This window comes from Poecilia latipinna, unplaced genomic scaffold (genome assembly GCF_001443285.1).
Source record: "Poecilia latipinna isolate Pla-1442-1.1 unplaced genomic scaffold, P_latipinna-1.0 Scaffold237, whole genome shotgun sequence".
In the NCBI taxonomy this organism is placed as follows: Eukaryota; Metazoa; Chordata; class Actinopteri; order Cyprinodontiformes; family Poeciliidae; genus Poecilia; species Poecilia latipinna.
The window spans coordinates 1,332,103-1,354,524 of record NW_015112853.1 but is presented as its reverse complement, the minus strand read 5'-3'; the positions used below and the strand labels follow the sequence as shown (position 1 = coordinate 1,354,524).

General features: G+C 38.9%; 1 protein-coding gene across 3 annotated transcripts in view; it reads right to left on the bottom strand.

Annotated features, from left to right (window-relative positions):
* The window catches only part of pax5 (paired box 5), a 61,771-nt gene extending 40,495 nt beyond the window's left edge, over window positions 1–21,276 (bottom strand). For 2 of the 3 annotated variants that reach the window (XM_015032386.1, XM_015032388.1), the window contains exons 1-2: window positions 21,141–21,276; window positions 3,221–3,386 (exon numbers count right to left, since the gene is read on the bottom strand). In XM_015032386.1, the coding sequence (XP_014887872.1) occupies window positions 3,221–3,386; window positions 21,141–21,186 (212 nt within the window). In that variant the 5' untranslated portion in view covers window positions 21,187–21,276. Of the gene's footprint in view, window positions 1–3,220; window positions 3,387–14,936; window positions 15,174–21,140 lie in introns of those variants that run through there. The other variant, XM_015032387.1, reaches the window with a different exon arrangement.
* Between the last annotated feature and the right edge of the window lie 1,146 nt (window positions 21,277–22,422).

Sequence of the window (22,422 nt, the reverse complement as noted above, 5' to 3'; positions counted from 1 at the left end):
AGTTTTTTCCGTGGGTCTACAAAGGTTGTGGCGGCGCCCCTTGGGGGCGGGGGGGGGGGGGCACCGTGCCATTGCAGGGGGGGATGAATGAAAGAAAAAAGATGACCGCTGTGTGGGAGAGGTGTTGCGGGGCAGGGAGTGGAGGAAGACTATAACAGGGAGTCTGGATATTATAAGATCAAACAGTACAGCTAAACTTTCACAATCAGACATTATTTATTTTCTAAATCAGCTACAATTGCCTTTTGCAGGTGCTGCAGCCATATTGGATCTTTAGGTCAGGATTATGGAAAACCTTCTGATTTTCCCAGTCAGAATTAAAGACTTCAGCGGTTGATGTTTCACCATTTTGAACTTCTGATTGCAAATGTAATATGGCATGAATGCTGGAGATGCTACATCTTGCTACTGGCTACCTTCCCCATTAAAGCAGACATATTGCTACAGGGGCATTATCCATTTCCAATGTCACCAAATGTTTGCTCAGTTTGCAAAGTCAGTAACTCAAATCAGTTGGTTGGATTTCCTTAGACAGAAAACTTTTTTTTTTTTACCAACTGGCTAAATACTCTGAATCTGCATGGAATCTGTCTAAAACTGGTAATTTTGAATCAAACAACCAGAACTGGATAAATGGATGAAAAATATTTCATTATCAGATATTATGAAGACCTTGTCGAAAATAAAAATAGAAACAAAGCCTTTTAATCAGCTATCTTTAATTATAAGAAAAAAAATATGTTTATCTATTAAAAAACACCCGTCGTCATTTCTCATCTGTGCACTCATTGACTCCAGCTACTTTCCAGGAAACTTCAACATATTTTAAGAAGTGGAAATAATGAAATGGAAGGATAGATATTTTGTAGAGATACAAATCTGAAAAGTGTGGAGTGCATTCGTATTCAACCCCTTTATGCACCACAAGCAGTTACATGTAGGAGTCAGCCAGTTCATAAAAAGGGGTCCAAATTGAAATCAGTAGATGAACAGTGAGAAAGATGAAGAAGCATGAATATTTTTGTGAGGCTCCGCAGCACTATCATGATCAAATCATCTTGTTTATCGTTTTTAAATGAATTTGATGCAGTGAGTAAAGTTTTGACTAACATTTATTAACCCTACAGCCTTTCTTCTGTTGTATTCTGCGAATGACATCAAACACTTTCAGCTTGTTACATAATGCTGCATCTGTCTGATTTACATTGAGATATCTGTGTCAGCTAAATTGTTTAATGCGACTGTATCCCCCTCAAACAGCCGTGACACAATGCTTCTGATGCCTGACTCGATCTGCTGAACGGCTGCTGTTTTCCCCGCATAGAAAAAATTGAAGCGTTTAGTGTCCACCATGGCTATTTCATGAATGTATTTGCATGCAGAAAGGGCAGGAGGGCGGGAGATGGAAGCACAGCTAGTGCACCGCTCAGTTTGCAGAAGAAAAAATTAAAAAAAAAATGCTTGTGTGTGTTTGTGTGTGTGTGCGGAAGGGGTGAGGGGTGCTTTGCGTGGCTGCAAGCTGTCAGTCAGTCTTAAACCTGCTGCTCTCCCTCCACTGTACGGTGGAGTAATCCTTTCCGTGAAGATGCGAGTTGCTGTAAATGTGTGCCTCCTTGTCTTTCTCCCCCTGTGTGTGTTGCACTTTTTGACTCCTCACAGCTGGAGCATAAACACAGCTGAAGGAGAAAAAAAAACAATCTATTTTCAAATGGAAAACGATTTAAATTATTCACAGCTGAATCATCGGTGAATAAACGAGCTCGGTTATTGATATCCTGCTCAACGATGAGCCGACGCACTCACTCACTTGCTCACGCTCACGCACACGCGCGCACACACACACTCAGAGACACGCACAGGGTGGTAGAGTTGGTGTTTTTGTTCTGCTGGCACCAGAGAGACAGAGAGGAGAGGATAAAACAGCCCTCCCTCCTTCCATCCATCCCTCGGTCCCTTCTCCTCCCCCTCACAGTAACGCTTCAGTGAGTTGAATGGCCAGGAGAGGGGAAGAAAGAAAGAGATAGAGAGGGAAAGACAGAAAAAGGGAAAGGGAGGCATGAGAGAACAATGAGCAACACATTTTTTGATATAGCTGAGGGTCGCTGTTGCTAATCCTTCCCCTCTGTCCCCACAAATGGTCTCTATGTCTCTCATTCATTTTTCTTCTTGCAGCACTCTACTCTCTTAACACGCCTTTTTCCTTTCTGATTGTTCTTCCATTTATTCCATTCTTCACCTTTCTCACTTTTTTTTTGGTTGGTGGCGGTTCAGAAATATTGTACCACTTTCATTTTGATGCTAATTCAAACAAAAAAAAAAAAAAAGTGATGAATCTTTTTCCCATTGTCTGCCTTTTTTTTCTCTTGTGGGGGACGGAACGAGCAGGGATTTGCTCTTGAATTTAGCTTTGAAAAGCCAGACAGACACACAGAGGAAGGAGAGAAAAGGGAGGTGAGAAGATTCACAAAACTGAGAAGCGTCAGGGAAGACTTACGGGACACAGAGGCGAGAGGGGGAAGGTGAAAAGGTGGAGGCAAGTGAAACCGAAGGCCAACATGGCTGAAAATACAGCTTATGTGTGCTGAAGAAGAAAGAAGTTTTAGAAAATTGACCAGTCAGCTTCTCCACCAACAAGATCACATCAACTAGAATGTAAAGCAGAAGTTACAAACTAAAATTGTGTAAGATCTAACAGTTTCACAAAAAAATAAAATAAAATTTTTAGATGTTGGAGGGATTGTGCAGGAAGGATTCTGAGTTAAGGAGTTTTTCAAAAATTATGGTGTGGCTTAAGGCTGGACCGGTCGTTGTTTATTGGAAGCTTAACAACACTGCCAACTACTTACAAGAGTAAACTGTAATGTAGAAATGCTTCATTTTCATTTATTTAAAATTGTTTAGAGCACTAACAAGTTTCAGACTTTGTTCAACTTTTCCAGTACTGGAATAAAAAATGAATTCAGTTTAATTAAAGCTAAAGAGTGTGATTGTGTCTGTGCGTTGATTTCTCAAACTCTAAAATGCCAACACAAGACGTGACTACAGCACAAATAATAACCAGCCATGTTCATGTTCACTTTGTACTAGTAAAGGGACAATGCTTAAATGCAGACACTTTCTGCTTCTCTTCCATAAAAGCACACATTTTCTCCCAGTGTCTAGCCACAAAAAGGGCAGCAGTGAACGTCATCAGTATTGTGCTGGCATGTTTGTCTTTTACCTGCCCAGTATCTTGCTGACGCATCCATGGCTGACCCGCAGCTGCCTCGAGATGTCGCAGGGTCGAACCCCTTGATGGGCGAGCTCCACTATTCGCTGTCGGACCACGTCTGGAAGGGGTCTGCCGTTTACAAACACGCCTCCGAGCTGGTTCACGCCGCCATGTCCTGGAAAAGAGACCGCAAGAGTCTGAGAGGGTTAACAGCAAGGATGCAGACGAGTGACACAGGCAGAGGATAGTCAGTGGTTTGGTTATGGGGGTCTTAAGTGCTGGATTGTTAAAGATATGACTTTTACAACAAAAAAAAAAAGAAGAGAAATGTTTTCAAATGTGAATGACAGCATGTGGATTGAAGATGGAGTGGTGATTTAAAAAAAAAAAAAAAAGATTTCCAGTAGAGTGCATTTAAAAAACAACCATTTTTAATTGAAGCAATAAAATCCTTGAAACAATTTGTATAATTGGTTAGATTTAAAACAAGTGTATCTGAGGTGAAATTGATTGAGAGCTAAATGATGTCAACCAAAGTTTCAAATGCTCTTACTGGACTAAATTATTTAAATTCTAACTATTTTTATGTTAATTTTGTTAATCTAATTTGTTCTGTCATGTAACAAAGTCATAACGTGTAATTGAAATGACGGTAAACTTAAATTTTTCCTGACTCACATGGCAGCAACTGCATCAAGATTAAGAAGTTCAGATTGCTAGCAAGTCCAACTTTGCCATAAGTGCTACTGCTTAATGGATAAAAACTTAAATTCTTGAAACTTTCTCTACAGCACAATACAGCCCATATAAACACAGCCTTACTGTTCACTGAACTTCACACAAAGCAAACAAGATCAACACTTGACTGAATCAGTAGCTTCAGTTCAGTTCTAGTCAAAATGTTTAGGTAGTTACCAAAATAAAGTGGTTTATTGTCCGCATTTAACCATTGGGTTACAAAAGCACCTCGCTAGAACCGATCTGGAAAACGCATTGCTATATTGCTATACATTTTATGCTTTATTTAGTTCAGTGGCAGAGTTGAAGTCAAACGTCCTGCAGTGCTGAGCATCATAAAGTTTGGAAATGAAAGTCGCGTCACAGCTGTGGTTGTTGAATAAAAGATGAGGATAGCTTTAAAAGGTTTACTACTGTTCCAGGAATGTTTCGTGTGTTAATTAGCAGCCAGTTATTTTGAGTTTTGTTCTTTTTAATGTGGAAGACAAATCAACTGTAAGGAAGATTTGATAACAAGGAAATTTCTCTTTTTTGAAAAAATCTAAATTTATTCTATGAACTAAAAAAAAAAAAAACTACATCCAAAGTTCAGCATTAGATGTGTAAGTGATTAAATAAATTATTTGAATATAATTATATTTAAACTAATTAAAATTAAAGTACAAATTGTAAAGTATTGACTGGAGTTTTGTTAATTTCATTAAGTATCTGATCCTAAGTACCTTTTAAACGTACCAAACTTTCAACAAGTAATTTCAATTACATGCCAAAAAATGTACGTAATTTGTTGAAAGGAATTTTATTTGTTTATCTCTTAAAGTAAGTCTTTTGTTTGGTTTGACTTTATAAAAGTAGTTTAACAGAAGCATAAGCAAAGTTACATACAAACAAAATAAATCTTAAACAAAAGCAAACCAAACACAAAAGGAATAGTAGTAAAATATATTTAAACGTTCAAAGGAGTGGGTAGAAATATGAACTTATTTTTACACCCATCCCTCTAACATTTGTAGCATCATCAGATGAATTATTTTTCCTGTTAACATGTTTAAGAAAAGAAAAACCAGTTACTGTGATGTAAAGATTATTGGTCATAAATGATCATGTAGCAACCTACACCTGCCTGGTCACTTTTTTGTTTTCTTAGCTTCTTATTGCAAATCATCCTAATGAATAAATTAAATGTAATACTTTTTGTAACCTTCACTTCATTAGCATGTGTTTGTTAAAATCCAAAACGATAGTCCAAATTTGATCCAAGGAGAAAAATTTAATCAATTCTGGATGGCAGCAGCCCAGGTATCGCCCTCCAAACCGGAGTTGTTTTTTAATGCATCTGATCTGCACTACATCTCTCATTTATCCTGCAAAGCAAAAGAGTATCAGTTGCTCTGCTCCACAAAAGCAACTTTTTCCAATTTCACCAAGGGGCAAGCTAAGCAAAGATGGCAATTAAGTGAAGGGATTTCAATTAATTATTGACCAAGGCCTCGGCTCGGCCCCACAGCAGAAGATGCTGGTAATATTCCCCTCTAGGGAGGCAGGGATGAAAGTAAAGCAGGAAATAGATAAAAACAAAAAGCAAGGCTGAAATACACTAGAGTAGAAGAAAAGACAAGCTGCAGCTTAAGGTAATTGAAAAACCTCCTGGAAGCAGGATTTATTTTATGTACCACAGCTATTAGCTAAAAAAAAAAGAAGTAAAACAAAAATCAATCAAATGTGCTTATTAGATAAATTTCTATCATACCTATAATTTTTTTTCTATTAAGTTAAAAAAAACTTTCTAAGCAGTTCAATAATAAATCAGAGTGAACTCTGAAGCACATGTTGCCCATGAATACATCTCCAAACTTCACAGTAAACATATAAAGGCTCTTTACTCTGGACTAGATTTAAAAATAATGACCTGAGATGTTAACTTTGTTCTGCCAAACCTGGGGATAAAAAAAACCACATTCCCTCTCTCTGCAACCTCCGAGTTTGTGTTTGTACTGTATGTACACATGAATCCCACCAAAGGCAAAGTGTAAATCAACTTTCCCCACCGTTTAATCCACTAGCTTTTGTATTACCATAGTGATTACGTCTTTAGGGGAAACACACACGCACTCTCTTCTTTACACACAGACACTAATCCTAGCTGTGGGGGTAATAGATTTTAAACACATAACCCCAGCAGGGGTAGCGCCTGAAACAGCAGGCCGTCCCGTGGACCAGCCGCCTTGCCTTCGTCTTCTCATCATCAGTACGAGGAAAAATAAATGTAAAGATACATCGTTTCTCCACCTCTAACATAAATAAGTCAATATGTGAAACAGAACTGTCCACAAACACGTCTAATAAGGACGGGCTGGCTCTAACCTTACCGCTTCATCTTTTTAGATGTAAGAGGGCTCATTAAGCAGACACCAGCACAATTTGAAAAGCAATCACTCTCGACAAAAGGCGGTAATGTATCTGGAGAAAGCGAGAGGTATCTGTTTATGCCATTCCTCTCAGAACTACTCTCACCCCAGGGTCAGTGATGAAATGTTATCATCTTGTTATCTTTCAAGAAAACATGAGACGATTTGGCAACCGTTTTTGTCATCAAAAATAACTAGTTTGCTAAATATCACAATTAAATACAGTGCGCATCAGATGGTTAATTAAGGTACAGCACAGTTGTACCTAGTTCTGCTGAAGTTTCCATTCCTACTTCCTCTACAGTTAAACTCCCTCTTTAAGATATCAGAGAAAGTGCTTTAGGGAACCGAGTTTTCTCACTTTGTGCAGAGCATGGAGTAACGCACCGCTGCTCTTCCTGCACCCACTGCTATGCACTGCCAGTAAGATGGCTGAAATAAGGCCCTAATATTTTCCCTCACAAACATGATGTGGAAATGTTTTCCAATCATGAAAAACAAGGACAGTCATGGTGTGGGTACCAAGGACTCGCCAAGCACTCTTATTCTTATTATCATGGTCCGACTGTTTACTGCTTTAGCTGTGTTTACTTTGTTTTCTTTTATTTGTTTCACGTGTTGCCTTTGTGGCAGTGTCTCTCTCTTGGAAAACAGATTTTAACCCAATGAGACAGTAGTTACCTGGATACAAAGGATTTATTAATAACTCTTGTTTCAGCACTACAGTGTGGGTGAGATGTCTGTAAAGCAGCTGACCACAGCAGACAGCCTGACTGTTTAGTCAGCTGACATCAGCTAGTTATGCCTGTTTTAAAGTTTGTAGAGCAGAGCAATAAAAAGTGAATCAAATTAAACTAGCGATAAAAAAAAAATGTAACTGTCTACATGTTATGTTAGAAGCAGTATAAATAATTGTTGCTTTTCTGTTTTAAATAAATGTAACTGCATCCTTTGAGACAATTTTACAATCATGCCTTTAAACCATGATAAATGTATAAGACGTAGTGAAAATCTTTTATAAACTCACACTTAAAATCGCAGGTGCAAAAAAGGGGAACTAGACTCAGAACTTGGCCTTTTTTCAGCTGGAGCAAATGATCTTGATCAAGTTTGCTCTGACTGTTAAGATATTCCCATACAGACATATAGATGATGGACAGAAACTGCTCAAGATTATAAAGCAACATAAAAAAAAAGCATTTCTGAGCATCAAAAACAACATGATGTATATTAATCCTTACATCTTTGTTTAAAATATTCCTGCAAAACATTCATTACAATTGGTAATACTGCCTGTAAACACATGGCATTAATTAAATATCCTTGTTGTCATACAGTCTGAGCAGACAATAATGTTTAACTATGCAAGCATTGTCATCATCATACACGAATAGCGTTTTCACTAAGCGTCCAATAATGCTCTGATTTTTGTCCCCTTTTTGTCAGTATCAATTTTGATATGAAAACTTACCAACAATGTTCAAAGATATGAGTCTGTTCTAAGAAAATGGGCATTTATTTCTTCCAAGACAGGTGCATTTTGTTCAGTGGCAGTGATCTGGACGACAGAGCTCACCTCACTGAGTTGTCTGTGGACACACGTAGTTTGAATCTTTTTCACAAAACATCATCACTTTTATAAAGCATAAGACCTAGTTTTGGGAACATTCATGCAAAAACCACAACTGATGTTATGGCTTTAATTAGGAGGGAGTAAAAAACATCATGCAACAAAGCTCCCCAACCAACACTCTGACCCTCGAGCCAACAGGGCGCCGCTGGACCAACTGTTTCATTATAAAGGAGAAATCCACTTATTTACTGTGACTGATTTCTGGGAGTGTAAAGGGAATGATCACAAAATCTCTGCCAGTCCCATTCAGCATAGGAAGCGTGCTGTAAAGAGTCTGCTGACCTACATGGACAAATCTTTTTACACTCTCAAACACTCTGTGTGAATCCTTTATGGCTGTATAAGGACATTATTCCTTTTCCCTCCTGCCCTCATTATTATTTCCCGAAACCTCTCAGCGAATGAAAGCAGATTTCCTGCAGGTCGTTTATAGAAGCCTGCTGCGCTAAGTCCTCCTCACCACAGGTATCTGCGCCGAAGTCTCCCCCCGCCCCTTACCCAACCATTCTCCTTCTTTCTCAGATAAGAGTAAATGAAATGGTTCCTTTCACCCCTTCTATCTGGGCCAGGGCATGAAAAATACGCCTTGCTTTGTGAGGAGATGGAGAGGAATGACTTGTGACCCACAAAAAGCCTCCAGATAACTATTTATTCACTTATCTGTGTATTGACTGTTGGTATTAGGCGTTCAGACTCTCACATTTTTTAGAGGGTTAAGGTATTGGGGATTATATGTTGGAAATTTATTTTCCAAACCTATAAATACTGATAGGGGCTAACGCAGAAGCATACGCATCCTATAAAGGCATTTGCTTATCAGCAGCTGTATGATCACAGCCGGCCTAAGGAATAAGCAAACTAATAAGCTGCTTACAGCTCCCAGGCCAACAGGGGGAGCCCAAGAACACTTGACTTCTCATTGAAAACACAGACCTTAAAGGAAGGGAGATATTATGCAAAATAAACTCTTTTTTGCTTCATATCATATTAGAATGTTATTCCCTCATCAAAACTTGGAGTGTTGCTTTCATTCTTTCATGCATGTTTGAGAAATCCTTGAATCTCCCATGGCAACCGTTGGAAATGCCTAAAAGTTTGTTCTCACAAAGCACCGCCTATTTACTCAGAGGAGAGCTGCAATCTCAAGTCAAGCATTGCCTCTCAGAACAGCCTCCCTCTCAGCTCCTCCAGACTAGCAGCAGCAGCAGCAACTACCAAAAACTTAATGGAACTGCGTGTCTATTAAGATTATCATACAAACTACTTCTCGATCCAACTTCCATATAAGAAAGGTTGGAAACGGTATAATGAGAAGTACTGTTGTGAGGCATAGTGTCAGAAAGAACCTCTGTCTCTTTAAGAAGAGAGACACAGGCATCAGATTGCGAAGTCAAATTAATTCTGTTTCGTTATGCTTGACATATACAGCAATTTTATAGCAACTGACGGTAACATAGTTACATAATGCAAATAATATCCCCCACTTCCAAAACATCAAATTTGTTTGCAAACTTGTTTTAAGCACATTTCAAATGCCCATAAATAGCATTTTTAATGAAAAACTCTAACATTTAAATTTATTTGTGATTTAAACAAACTGTTAGCTGTATGCCAAGTAAGACCTTATTCATCAGAGTAAAGGGAGTTGAATACAAATGCAAGGCCCAGTATTATTTTACATTTTATATTTAAAAAAAAATAGAGAAATCATAAGTTTCCTTTCACTTTGTGATTATGAATTTCTTTGAGTTGGACTATCACTAAGAAGCTCCCAGAAAACCTTCGAAGTCTGTGACTGCAACTTGATTAAAAGTAGGAAAAATATATAGATGAATACTACTGAAAGATGCTGTATTTACTGCCATTTATGTCATCAACAGTGTACAATACATATTGTCAAATAAAGAACATTCTGCAACATGCTCTGTTTAGTTATTGGCTTTCTGAAAATAAACGCTCAACCATCACCTAAGACAACTTTATAGATTTCTATAGTATTTCTATTCTACTCTGCGTCCTGTTATACATTTTCCTATATTTGAGTGAGCTTATGTCCAAGCCCAACAAATACATTACTTTCTTGCAGGAATTCAATCAACAGTGTCCTGCTCAGTGGGTATTGTTGCAAATTAAACACCAAAATCTTGCCAAATTAGCGGTTTGGGTTTTTAGGAGTCTTTCTCCCAAAGCCGTCTCTGGAGAGAGGAAGGTGTTGGCAGAGGAAGCAGCTTCATTTTCATCCGTCTGAATCAGAGAGAGGCAGAGCCAGCCAGGAGAGACCCAAGGGGTCATTATGCATCCCTGTTGTATTTTATTTATTTACCCTTTATGGGCGCTGACTTATAGGAGCCCGCCATTCCCTTAAATGTTTGATTGATTCACTGTTTCTGAAAAAGGAGAAGAAGAAAAAATTACTAAGATAAAGCAGAATATATTGGAACTCCCCCATCCAGAAAATAAGCTCCATTAGGGCTCTCTGTCTTTTTCTTCCTGCTACATTCCTCAGTGTCCTTCTCTCATCTCTCATCTGCCTCGTCACGGCCTGACGACTTAAAAATACAGCCACAGAGAAATGGCAAACAAAACACCACAGCTTCTCACCTTTTCTCAATATTTTCTATTGTGAAAGAGGGAGAAAAAAAAAGCCAGAAAGAAAATAAAAGGGTGGATCTGTAAATGACTTTTGACTGAAAGCTGTTTGGTATAGTTGCCTCCAAGAATACTGATGAAGCAAATTTACTTGAACAAACAGTAGCTAGATAGATGTGGCTGGCGTGTTAAAGGTGGACTGTAATGTTATTCTGCATTTCCTTTTTTTTTTTTTTTTCCCAACCTGATTTTGGAAAATAATTATGTCTGGTACAGAAACAGGATATTAAACTGCTGTAGAAATAGTGTAGAGGCATAGAGCATCTCCAAAAAGATTAACAAGAAAAGGACTGCTTGTAATCTTAAAGTGGTACTCCAAAAAACATTTAAGACTACTTTGTGATACTGTGGATAACTTCACATGTATTAACAGGCATAAATAAATAAATGAATAAATAAATAAATAAATAAATGTGACGATGGGGGAAGGGGGTGGGGGGGAGCAGCAATTACGAGTTTAAAATGTCAAGATTACAATTATTTTCATCAGGTTGTAAAGTTTGACTCAGCCTGATTAAAATCTATCCTTTTTTACGAGTTTGTACAAAGTAGATTTCTACATCTGCTCACCAACGTATAGGCCACAGCCTTGCACGTTTAATATTCACCATACCTTCATTACCATTACAATACGTGATTATGAAATTCAGCTCATTATCATCACAATTACCTGGAATAGATTTTTTTCTTTACATATATGTTACTCGCTGCAGACAATTTCCCCCCTAAATCTATAATCGGGAGCTCATTCACGTGAATTACGCAAAAAGGCATAAAACCTTATAATATATATATATATATATTTTTAAAACTCCGAAACATTAAGAGCAACCTTTTTAGTAAAAAAAAAATGTCTGAACATGGCTGAATGTTTAAGGGAAACTTTTATTTGGCGCAGAGACACAAACAAGGTGCAGCATATTCCCTGCTGAGCTGAACTTTGGGCCTTTTTACGCACAAGCAGCAGCAGCAGCACACACACTGAAGGGAGAGAGGCGCACATCCAGAGTCGCGCAACAACATTTCCACGCGTCACACTCGATTCCCCACGACCTCTTTCTCTCCCTACCTTTGACATTTTTTAAGGTGTAATCGTTTTAAACCGTCTCCGCGCTCTGACATATATAACTTTAGCTCCGCTGGTTCACCGTCAGCCCTGCGGATCATTGGCTTCTGGTGAAATGGCGCGGAAGAGGAAACATGATTCGTTCTAGCTCTGAGGTGCGTGTGTGTAGTTTTTTTTTTTTATCTCTTTTCTTTTTTTTCTTTTTAATCCGGCGGGATAACACACCGTGGGAAGTCCTATATATCAGTCACACATTCTATACAAAAATAACCTGCAGCAGCAGAGCACAGAGGAACAACCACACGTAAAATGCGAAAGGTGTGGAGGATGCGCTCATGCAGTTTTGAGAGTACTAACAAAAGACAGGAAGGGAAATTCAATGTCAGAATAAAAATAAATAAATAAACATTTGACATTAAAAAATTAACACAAAAATGAAACTAAACTGTGCATTTATTCGTATTGGCGTGAAAAAATAAGGATTAATTTGTGTTCCCTTATTATGAGTGAAGATATATAAAATACTACAATTGTTTGTTTTTTTATTCAGTTATCCGATAAGACAATATCATAAAAATGCCCACTATTTTGAGGATAAACACAAACAAAAAGGATGAGATAAAGCCATTCTCTCCTGCGCAGCTCTGATGAAACAGTGTTAAAAATGAACTGGCCTCACAATACGCAAATATGTTATTTTGGCAAGTTTACATCCACGTTTATCAGTAGAAATTATTGTACAGGTAAAAGTATAAAATAGTTTAATTCAGACAAATTGCAAAGACTTTCATTTGATTTGTCATCCATGTAAAAAAAAAAAAAACACACAATTGGTTTGTCATTAAGGGATTAAATATTCGTAATTATTTTAAAATCTGCTCTAAGTTGTATGTAAATCTTTCCCTGTAGCTAACATTCATTGGCCACTTGTCTCAGGTATAAGATGCTTGGCTTGCTAGCAAGTCTGACATTAGCATTAGCACTGTCGCTAAGTAGTTTAGTGGCAGATACAATTTTAAACTTTGAAACTTTCTTAGTCATAAGTGTTATGGTAGTACTTAATTTTCACTTTATTAATTAATAATACACATATTAGCCATATTGCTCTCTGCTGGTCACGCACATAACCAATGAGAGTATGCTGACGGAACTATACCGTTTCTTTCTAATCAGATGTTTTAGTACAATTTTTGTTTTACAAATATTCAACACATTATATTTAGAAATTAATATGCTTAAATAGAAATTTAACAACTTCTAAGGCTAATATTAACCAACCACCAAAATTTGTTTTTACAGTGCAGCACGGACAGAAAATTGCATCTTGAGGATGTGACAAAAAGGGAAGAAAAGAACAAAAATGCATTTAAACCTATTTGAACCTGAAAGTGATCTCTGAAATTTTGAAAAATAGTATCTCTAAGTTTGCCTTTAAAAATAAAAGTTCTACAAATAAAAGTGAATGTTGTAAGGCTAACTAATTCAAAGACCTTTGGGGGGGTGAAAACAGTGAGCCTAACACACAAAGCAGTGTCCGCCATGTCATCACTGAATGCCTAAGTTGCGACCCCCCTACACGAGGTTCCCCCTGCGTGCAGCAGCTGTTTCCCTCAAGTCTTCTGGAGCCAGACTGTGACCTGTGAGCAGAAGCTGCACGTGCCTTAACCTGTGGCTCTCACTGCAGTATAAAAAGGACTTTTGGAAAGAATTAAACGTTAGCCATTAGGAATATTTACATTCAAATCAAGCACATTAGTTTGTGAATGTAATGTAAATAAATTATTTATTGATAAATAATGTTATTTCACTATGAGTTAAAGATATTGGTATTCAAAGTCCAGCAGAAAAAGTAGGGCTAAAACGCTTCTATGGGTACAAATGCATTCACTCAGTAAAAGTTAATGCATACGGGTTGGAATTGAAAAAGCCTATAAAATTTAAGCAAAGTTAACTTTGGCAACATTGGTGCTGAAGTCAAAACTGCTGTAACAAGAGGAGCTTCTTAATAACCCCAAGGGAATCATCGCCGCGAAACGGCACATCTAAGCTGAGGTTGCAAAGTTAAAATGTTCACATTCCAACTTTTTAAGAACAAACCTAAAAAGATGATCATAATTTCTGTAATGTAATATGTCATAATTATGAGCCTATTTTTCTTGTGCTTGCATTGTAGATATTTGTCAGTTTGAGATTGACACCTTGAGTTGGAGTGGTAAATTTAAAGAAAGGTTGAGAGTTTCACAAATTTCTTTAAGCAGATTTTAATTGTTAAACGTGTATAGTTTTTACTCATAAATTCTGATTATAGTCTGCCTAAATTAAACAAATGCAAATTGTTACACCGCTTCCCCTGGTGAAATTGAAACAGAGTGTTTCATCAGAACCTAACCAGAGCTCTACTCTTCTGGTACTGTTTGTGGATCAAGTTCAGCTTTTAGTCATGCTTTGATACTCTCTCTCTCTCTCTCTCTCTCTCTCTCTCTCTCTCTCTCTCTCTCTCTCTCTCTCTTTCTCGCTCTCTCTCTCTCTCTCTCTCAACCTCCCTCATCCTCTCTCTCATTCTCTCTCACCGTGTCCTCCCTCACCCCTCTTTCACTCCCTCCCCTTTTGACCTCTGCACCTCCTCTTCTCTTCGAACCATAGAAACACAACAAACCGTCTCCTACAAAGCAGAAACGGCGGCGAAAACAACACAAAGCGGCCCTGCAGAGACCGCACTTCATCTCTCTATTCACAGCATCACCAAACTCACGCCAAATGATTCTCATGCATCGTATTCGCAGAGCGCAGAACAGAGAACACATCATACTTTAAACAATGCAGCACAGGGGAGTGTGACTGATTAATAAAACACCAAGAGCAGGACCGGAAAGAGTATTCAACAAACTGTTTGTTTTTTATTATTATTTAAATGATTTGGAGTTGCCCATATGCAAAACATTGGATGCCTTCTAAAATAAAAGAGGTCGTTCAGTGGTTAAGACGTTTTGCGAAATTTGGACATTTGGACTTGAGCGGTAAATTGTCTGGTTTCAGACAGCTACATCTACATCTTCAGTAAGCAATAAATCACGAAGCAATTGCATTTCGGTTATATTTGCAACTTCGGTTAAAACGAAACAAAAAAAGTGTAGTTTTTCTGTGGACGCATGCAGAGCTGGTGGCGTGTGTGGTTTTTGAGGGCCAGATGGGGTCATGCAGATGAAGGGAATGATAACCAAAAGAACTTACTGTGCATCGCCGCGAACGGGTCGTGCTTACAATGAATCTCCATCGGTGCAGAGAGGGGGGCTCCAGGGCCCTTTAAGCAACGAGAGGATCTTAAAAACAACACCCGCTTCGGTCTTCCACTTTGCGGGTTATGATGACAGATGGGACCTCCAATGACTAAAAAGGTTTTCCTACAAAATGATTGTTTTTTTGGTTTAAAAAAAAGACTGTGTTTAAAGGTAAAAACAACACATTTGATCGAAAAGTTAAAATGAGGTGTTCAAACATGAAAAAACTTAAAAAATAATTTAAAAAAATAGAAGTAAGAAACAACTGGAATCACAGCAGCGGATTAGTTGCGGTGTCTCCTGAACCAGAGGAGCTTCTGTCTTCCTTTCTTCTCCTGTGGGTCAAGTTGCGCCAGTCCCAGGTCGGCAAAAATATGTCAAAGTTTTTATTAATTATTAATCCAAAACACGAAAAATAAACAAAATACGTAAAGCAAGGAATGTATGACTATTTTGCTCTTTTTTTTTCTTGTCGGTCTGCTGACCGTGAACACCACCCCCACCCCCCGTACTTTCACCGATGGAGGCACAACTCTCCTGTCAGTCTTTTATAAAATAATCAATCAATAAATAAAAATTAAAAATTAGGCGCGAAAGGTAGAACAATTCTTTACAGATCCAGTGTTTCCAGGATGTCCTATGCGCATTTCTTCTTCTTTTATTTTATTTTTTTTTTTTAGAAATAGTCCTCGGCAGCCGTTCTCACGTGAAGATCCCCCTTCAGTTCAGCGTCTGAGTGCGGACAAGCGGTCACATCATGCGGTGTCATATCCAACAAAAAAAATGTCACATGCCAAAAAAATTCAGAATAAAATGTAAAAAAAAAAAATAATAAAATAATAATAATAATAATAAATATGCAAATTTAGTCAAAAACAAAAAGAAAAAAAAAGCACTTTGTGGTTCAAGTAAAAAGCCTTAGACTTCAGATGTATCTTCTTCCTGTCACCTCCTGAGTGGACCGGGACGCGCTGCACAAACCGGCTCCCGGTGACTGAGTGAGTTTTAAAGGCGAACCTCTTCAAGTCAAATCGGAATTCAAAAGATGTTTTACTCCGCGCTCCTGTTTAGGAGACAAAAAAAAAAAACACCGTACTGCACATAAGCGAGCTTTGTTGTTAATCTCAAAATGACCAGCCTGCCTGCGCGCAGCATCCGGCGGCGGCGCACGGCGCGTTTCAGGACCTGCTCTCTTGCGGACAGCGCCCGCGCTCCCAGCCCCCTGGAACCCTAACCTGCGCACTGCCCGTCACTCACAACGAAACCAGCCAATGACGTTTCGAGCGCTGTCTTGACGTCAACACCAACCCCGGTTCAGCTCGCTGTGGACAGCGAGGGGGTTGGGGCTCAGTGATTGGCTAAAGCGAATCCCGTGCGCCAATGGCACCCCGCATGCTTTCTCCTTTGACCAATCATGAAGTCGCTCGGTGAGGCAACGCAGTAAATGATATTTTTTAATTTCAATTAACGAATTATATAAAAACGCATCGTCTTTATAGCTATTAGCTTTTGAGTTTGTTGGGTGTATTGTGTAACTGCTAATTAAGTGAGTATTAAAACTGAGGCGCTTTAATGAAGGCATGACGTGTTGGATGAAGGAATAAAAACAAAGTGAATCGAATGAAGACTTGTATTTTAAAATGATATATGTATATTTAACAAAATTTAGTATGCAAAAATCATTTTTGTCATATTTAGGCCTACGGGGGTGAGGACGACCAAGAGCGAACAATTACTCCTGAATAATTCCTCTTTCTTATTTTCTTTCGTCATCCCCCTCCACCTCAAGGGGTGGGATCTAATGAAAAACATATGAAACACGCATCCTGTCTCATTAACTAATTGATCCAGACGTATGTATGCTTTTAATGAAGAGCAAACACACACTCCAAACTGTCAGGTTCCATGTTCGTCCCAGAAGATTCGCAGAGGCCTACACAAAGCATCTGTGATGTCAAAATACACAAATAGCCTAAAGCAGGAGAGTTTATTCCTTTCCTCTTTAATCATTTCGGCTGCATTTCGGAGCAGGTAGGGTGTATTTCAGAGGAGCCCATGACACGTAATTACGCATTTTCCCACCCTGTTCATGAAGGTATGAATAAACTAATCTTACTTATTTTATCATAATAAAGTCTGTGGCATTTTAAGAAATCCAAATAAGAGAATGCAGCTTATTTAAATAATTTTTTGGGAGTTTATTCTCCAACTGATCCGATGTCCATATGGGTAGTTTATAGCACTAGACTTTATTAGAGTCTAATATTTACACATTCTGTTGCACATAATTAAAATGTTTCTTTGAATTCCCAGACTTCTATGAAAGAACCGATCTGAGACAACTAATTCTTTCACAAAAACGAACAAATCATCACATACTTATGTGCTCATCATGGGAAATGCTGAAGAAATAATAATAATAATAATAATAATAATAATAATAATAATAACTCTTTAAAAATCGCTTTCTAACCTCGCTGCTAAGCTGGAAGCTTTGCATTTTTTGTGAGGTTAAAAATGTTTCTTGAAGAAGAATGCAAGTGTCAGCCACGAGGGGGCGTTCAGCCTTGGACAAAAAGGCCTACGTGCACACAGGCGCGCACACACGCAGTCATTTTTTTTTTTTTTTTACGTCTTACAAATAATTAAAATGAAAAAAATTACATGTAATATTACTTTAAAGTCCTTCAGTGTGTCCAGTCGGAGGCTAGACTAAGACAGAGGACTGAAAACATAAATAGCAATCACAATAAACTTCATCCTGCAGCACCGCTACTTTTTGATTGGGATCTTGAAGTGGAAATATGAATTTTGAATCCTCATTGATTTCTACGTCTCTGCTGAGTAAATATTTCCAACATTTTTTTAACGGATTCTCCTTCATATTTTAAATTCTTTACTTCATTTCTCTGAGGATCAATCAGTGGACTGGGTTCCCTGCAAACCTGACAGACATCAAACCAGCTGCTATATACATATTTTGCTTAACATACAAGACAAAATCAATCGAGATGCATAAGCCTCACTATTTAGATGGAGTGCCTTCTCGGAGGCCTCTGGTGTACTAAAGCAGGAAGAAAAATGGCAGAGGTATGAGAAATGTACAAAACCTCTAGGATTACTCACAATAGACAAGAGTTTTCTTTCTTTCTTTGCATTGATTCCCTTTTTATTCTCTCATAAGTGATCAAAAGCAAAGCCAACTGCACTGTTGGAGCAGAAAATTTTAAAAGCACAACGTGCCGTTTCCATCTTTCATTTTAGCCTCTGTTTATTTTATTTGCAGAAATTTACGCACCCGTTCCCCACACGTGTATAAACGGCAGCAATCGCTGCTGTCTCTCCAAATTGCAAATTAAATATACAAGCAATTAAAAAAAAAAAACATCCAAACACAATCAATCATGTATACAAATTGTTGTTGCTTTAGGGTTGTAAATTTGGAGAAAAACTTCCATCAGGGTAGGACGGTTTTAATCCAAAGCCATTACCATATTTCATTACCTCTGCAGAGCTACAGACGGGAGTTCGGATGGATAGAGGGGGGTTGCAGCTGTTTTGGATACTTTCTTTAGACATTAGTAAGAATGTTGACTTGTGATAATCAGGTGGATGCAAATTGAAGGCAATTGTTGTTGTTGCTAAAATGCCGCCCCCTCCTCTTCCTTCTCCCCCCGATCCCCTCCTTCTTCTTCTTCCATCCACCATGAAAGCATTTTGCTTTTTTACTTCCATCGCAGCCACGAAAGGGAAAAAAAGCAATGAAAAATTAATAGCGCATGTTAACTCCGCCAGCTCGTTTATTACACGCCTGCTGACTGTAAACATAATGAGAAAAGCTTCCGTATCTCTCCTTAGGTTTTCTCTAGCTTATGAAATATATAAAAGTCCTCACTAATAAATAATAATCATAATAATAATAAACACTGTATATGGACTGGAGAGTAAGGCACCATACAGGTGAAACACCCACTGCTCCAGCAATGTGCCCCATCATACACACACGTTTGAAAATATTAATAACAGTCTTGGCATTCCATCTGCCAGAAAACGTGTCTATGAGACGTCCTGTGACGCGCGTAAAGTCAAAACTGAAGCCAGAAATCCAACATGAGATCATCCTCGCAGAGCATTTTCGCGCAAACAGGGCCGACTCAAGGAAGTAGCAAACCTTGCAACTGCCTATGGGTTCAAACTTTCCCAAGAGCGATTAAATGCACACAGGCCACGTTTACACCAGTTGTACATAATTATGAGCCACACTACCACACCTCAAGGAACTTTACAAGACAAACAGCTCCAATTCCTATCTATTAAAATTCAGTTCATATACCACTACCAATATAATATACCTTTCTCTCTATTTCTCGCCCTAAAATAATTTCAGGACAAAAAAAATTATATCACAATTTGGGAGAGTTGCTGTAATTTACTAACTTTTGCAGGATCTTGAAAGTTTCATTTCTGACATAACCATTTGTACAAAACACTGACTTATTTTAAATTCTGAAGAGAAACATGACCAAACTTGAAAATCTGTCTTTGCTTTTACTTTTGCTTCCCTTCAAAGACTGTTTGTGGTGCCCATCTGGCCGCCCTTTACTAAACCGGAAACGGCCCTGTGATCGAGCATTTTTACCAAAACAGACGCGAATGAACTCTCTTTTCTGTCAGGAATGTAACTTAAGTATAACGGACTCCAGAGTGACTGAATCAGCATCCATATAATGTTGAAAATGTAATCTATCTGAGCGGCCCCACCCTTCTGGACGGTGGGATGGGGTCCGACAGGCTACACTCTCAGTCTTATTGATCCTCCTTTGTAACCCAAGCACGTATCAAAGTGAGAGGTGAATCGAGAGGCTTTAGGTAAAGGCCCTGGGCCCTCAACACTCTACACATCAACAGAGGAGGGCCGCTATTAAATTCTGATTTCCTCAGTGGCTAAAAAGGTTATTAACCAATTGCCACAAATCCCTCCGCTTTCAGCGTTTATCAGCGGTTAGTGCCCGGTTAGGGCACAATTGGGGGCATTTTTCTATTAAAGGCCGAAAATTATTTATTTCTGGAAGACAAGGGATCTCACTCTCACGTCAGAGATGTACGTAACATAATAATCTGCCTCTGTCTTAAACGTGTATCATGCATGGCTCACTTTAACCAGTATTAAGCAAACATGAACGCATCATTAAGTCAGATTTCATTGCTTTGCAGGAGGAAAAAAAAAAAAAGCTGCATGGCGCTCAGCCCGCGTTTAAAGTGGCCAATCACCTGCCCGCGGTTTCTTAATGACAAACGACGTTTTATCAATGTGGACGCAGCGGGCAGCAATATGAAATGATGTGAGATCCATTGGGTGCCATAACGAGGTCGATGGCTTCATCCATCGCTGTTTCAGACCCCGCTGCTTTATGGAGCATTCACCTGTTGAATAAAAGAGCTGTAGCCCACATTCAGAAACATGTGGTCCCCGAATTAAACCATCCTTTAAAAGCTAAAAAAAAAAAAAAAAAGCTCAATTTCTCAGGAGTGCACAGAAATAGTCGATATTTTCGTGGCATGAAATGAGAGTTGTTATCCAACAAGAGCAAGTTTGGATTCTGTGAGATGATTAACACGTGGAGCTGAAACACAAACCTCTCAACATCAGTTCGCTTAACTTCTCTGGACTCATTAAAATAATAGAAAAGTTGTGATCAGCATCACAAAGTATTTTAAAGTAGAACCTCTAAACCGAAAATGTCGAAAATATTTGCAGTTCTTTAGCTTTTCCTAAAAAAAAAAATGGTGATAACATTGAAAATTAGTTCCCTGGATGATCATTTTAGTTCTAAACAAACTTGACGACGATCCAAACAAAACTATACAAAACTTGCGAACTATAAAGACAGAACTTGCAACGGCTTTTAAAAGTTTTGAAACAAACGTAGTTTTTCATATTGATGTAATGCAGGGAAAAGTTCTGCAAACTTTGTGAGCGCCACCTCACAAAGTTGAACAAACTTAAACTAAAGCAAAACATTTGTTACAAAATAAATACAGCAATTCAATGCTCTGCGTGAGATTGACAAAATCGAGCAAATAATAATTATATCAACAATAATAAAACAAGTTTCAGAAAATGAAAGGGTAATAGATTGAGTCGGTGTGACCCTACCTGCTCTCCCGAGCCGTAGCGCAGGACTCTTGGGCCCCTGGTCCATGTTACCCAGTTAGAAAAGGGGGAAGGGGACGGAGGAAGAAAAAAAAAGGAAAAGAACAAAAACTTTTTTTCCAGTGTTTCCCTTTCTTCCTCTCCCTCTCCCTTCCTCCCTCCCTGTCTCTCTTTCTCTCTCTCTCTCTCTTTCTCTCTGATACTCCTTTCTCCCCTTCTTTCCTTTTTTTTCTTCTTTCGTCCTACAGTACTTTTTTGGGGGGTGACTTGTAGGCTGAAATAATTCGACCCTTCCGCTCCCTATTGCACTCCCAGCAAGTGCTCAGTCAGCTGCAACTAAACGCTTTAGGTGGAAAAAAGGCTTCGGGGGGAAGCGTGAAATGATCACGCCGAGTAAAAAAAAAAAAAAAAAAAGAGCCACTCTCAATGTGCGCTCATGTCCTTTCCGCTTTTTTCTTTCCGAGCACGCACACACGAATGAAATTGCGCTTGCATGTGTTAACCAGCGCGCGCACCCAGACCACGCAAACTTGCTCAGCATCGCGCAACCCGCACCCTTCCCAGCAGGGCCGCGCCCCCCTCTTTCGCATCTGTTACCAAGTTCCACTTTACTAAACTTTCCCGCCCCCGACCTGCTCTCCTTCTCTCTCTGCCATTCCCTCTATTTATGTTAGATTCATTTCCTCTGGTGCACATCCCGTTTGCAGCAAGGGAGGCATGGGGGGAACATGCGTAAAACCAGTACTCGGTCTTTTCCCATCACATATAATTTAAAGAAAGTTAGTCCTGGAGTGAATTTTTGCTTTGTGCGCACTCAACCTCCTCAGACAGAGCACTCACACAAATTTCTCCTGCTGCCCCATGTGCCTGCGCACACCTGTTACGCAACGCGCGCTTTACGCATTACGTTGGAGTGGAAACGCACGGAGCGGCGTACCACTTTGAGCAACACCGACCTCTCTACAGAGACAGAAATGCATGCAGTCTTCTCTTGGTGCATGTGTGAAGAATTAGTTACCAAACGGATAGTGCCGGTCCTCAGCTCTGCTTGTTTGCCGACACGCACCTGTGAGCGCACAACATTTCATTTAAAAATTAATTTGCCAACTGAAATTTTCCACTATTGCTCTTACCCGGAATTTTGTTTTCTGTCTCCACCGCAGGAAGAACATTTCTAGAACTTGTATAACTTTTTTTTTTTTTTTTTTTTTTTTTTTTGGTTTTTTTTTTATTTAGGGTAAATTTTTTTTTGGCCCAAAAAAAAAAAGCCCCCCCCCCCCGGTTT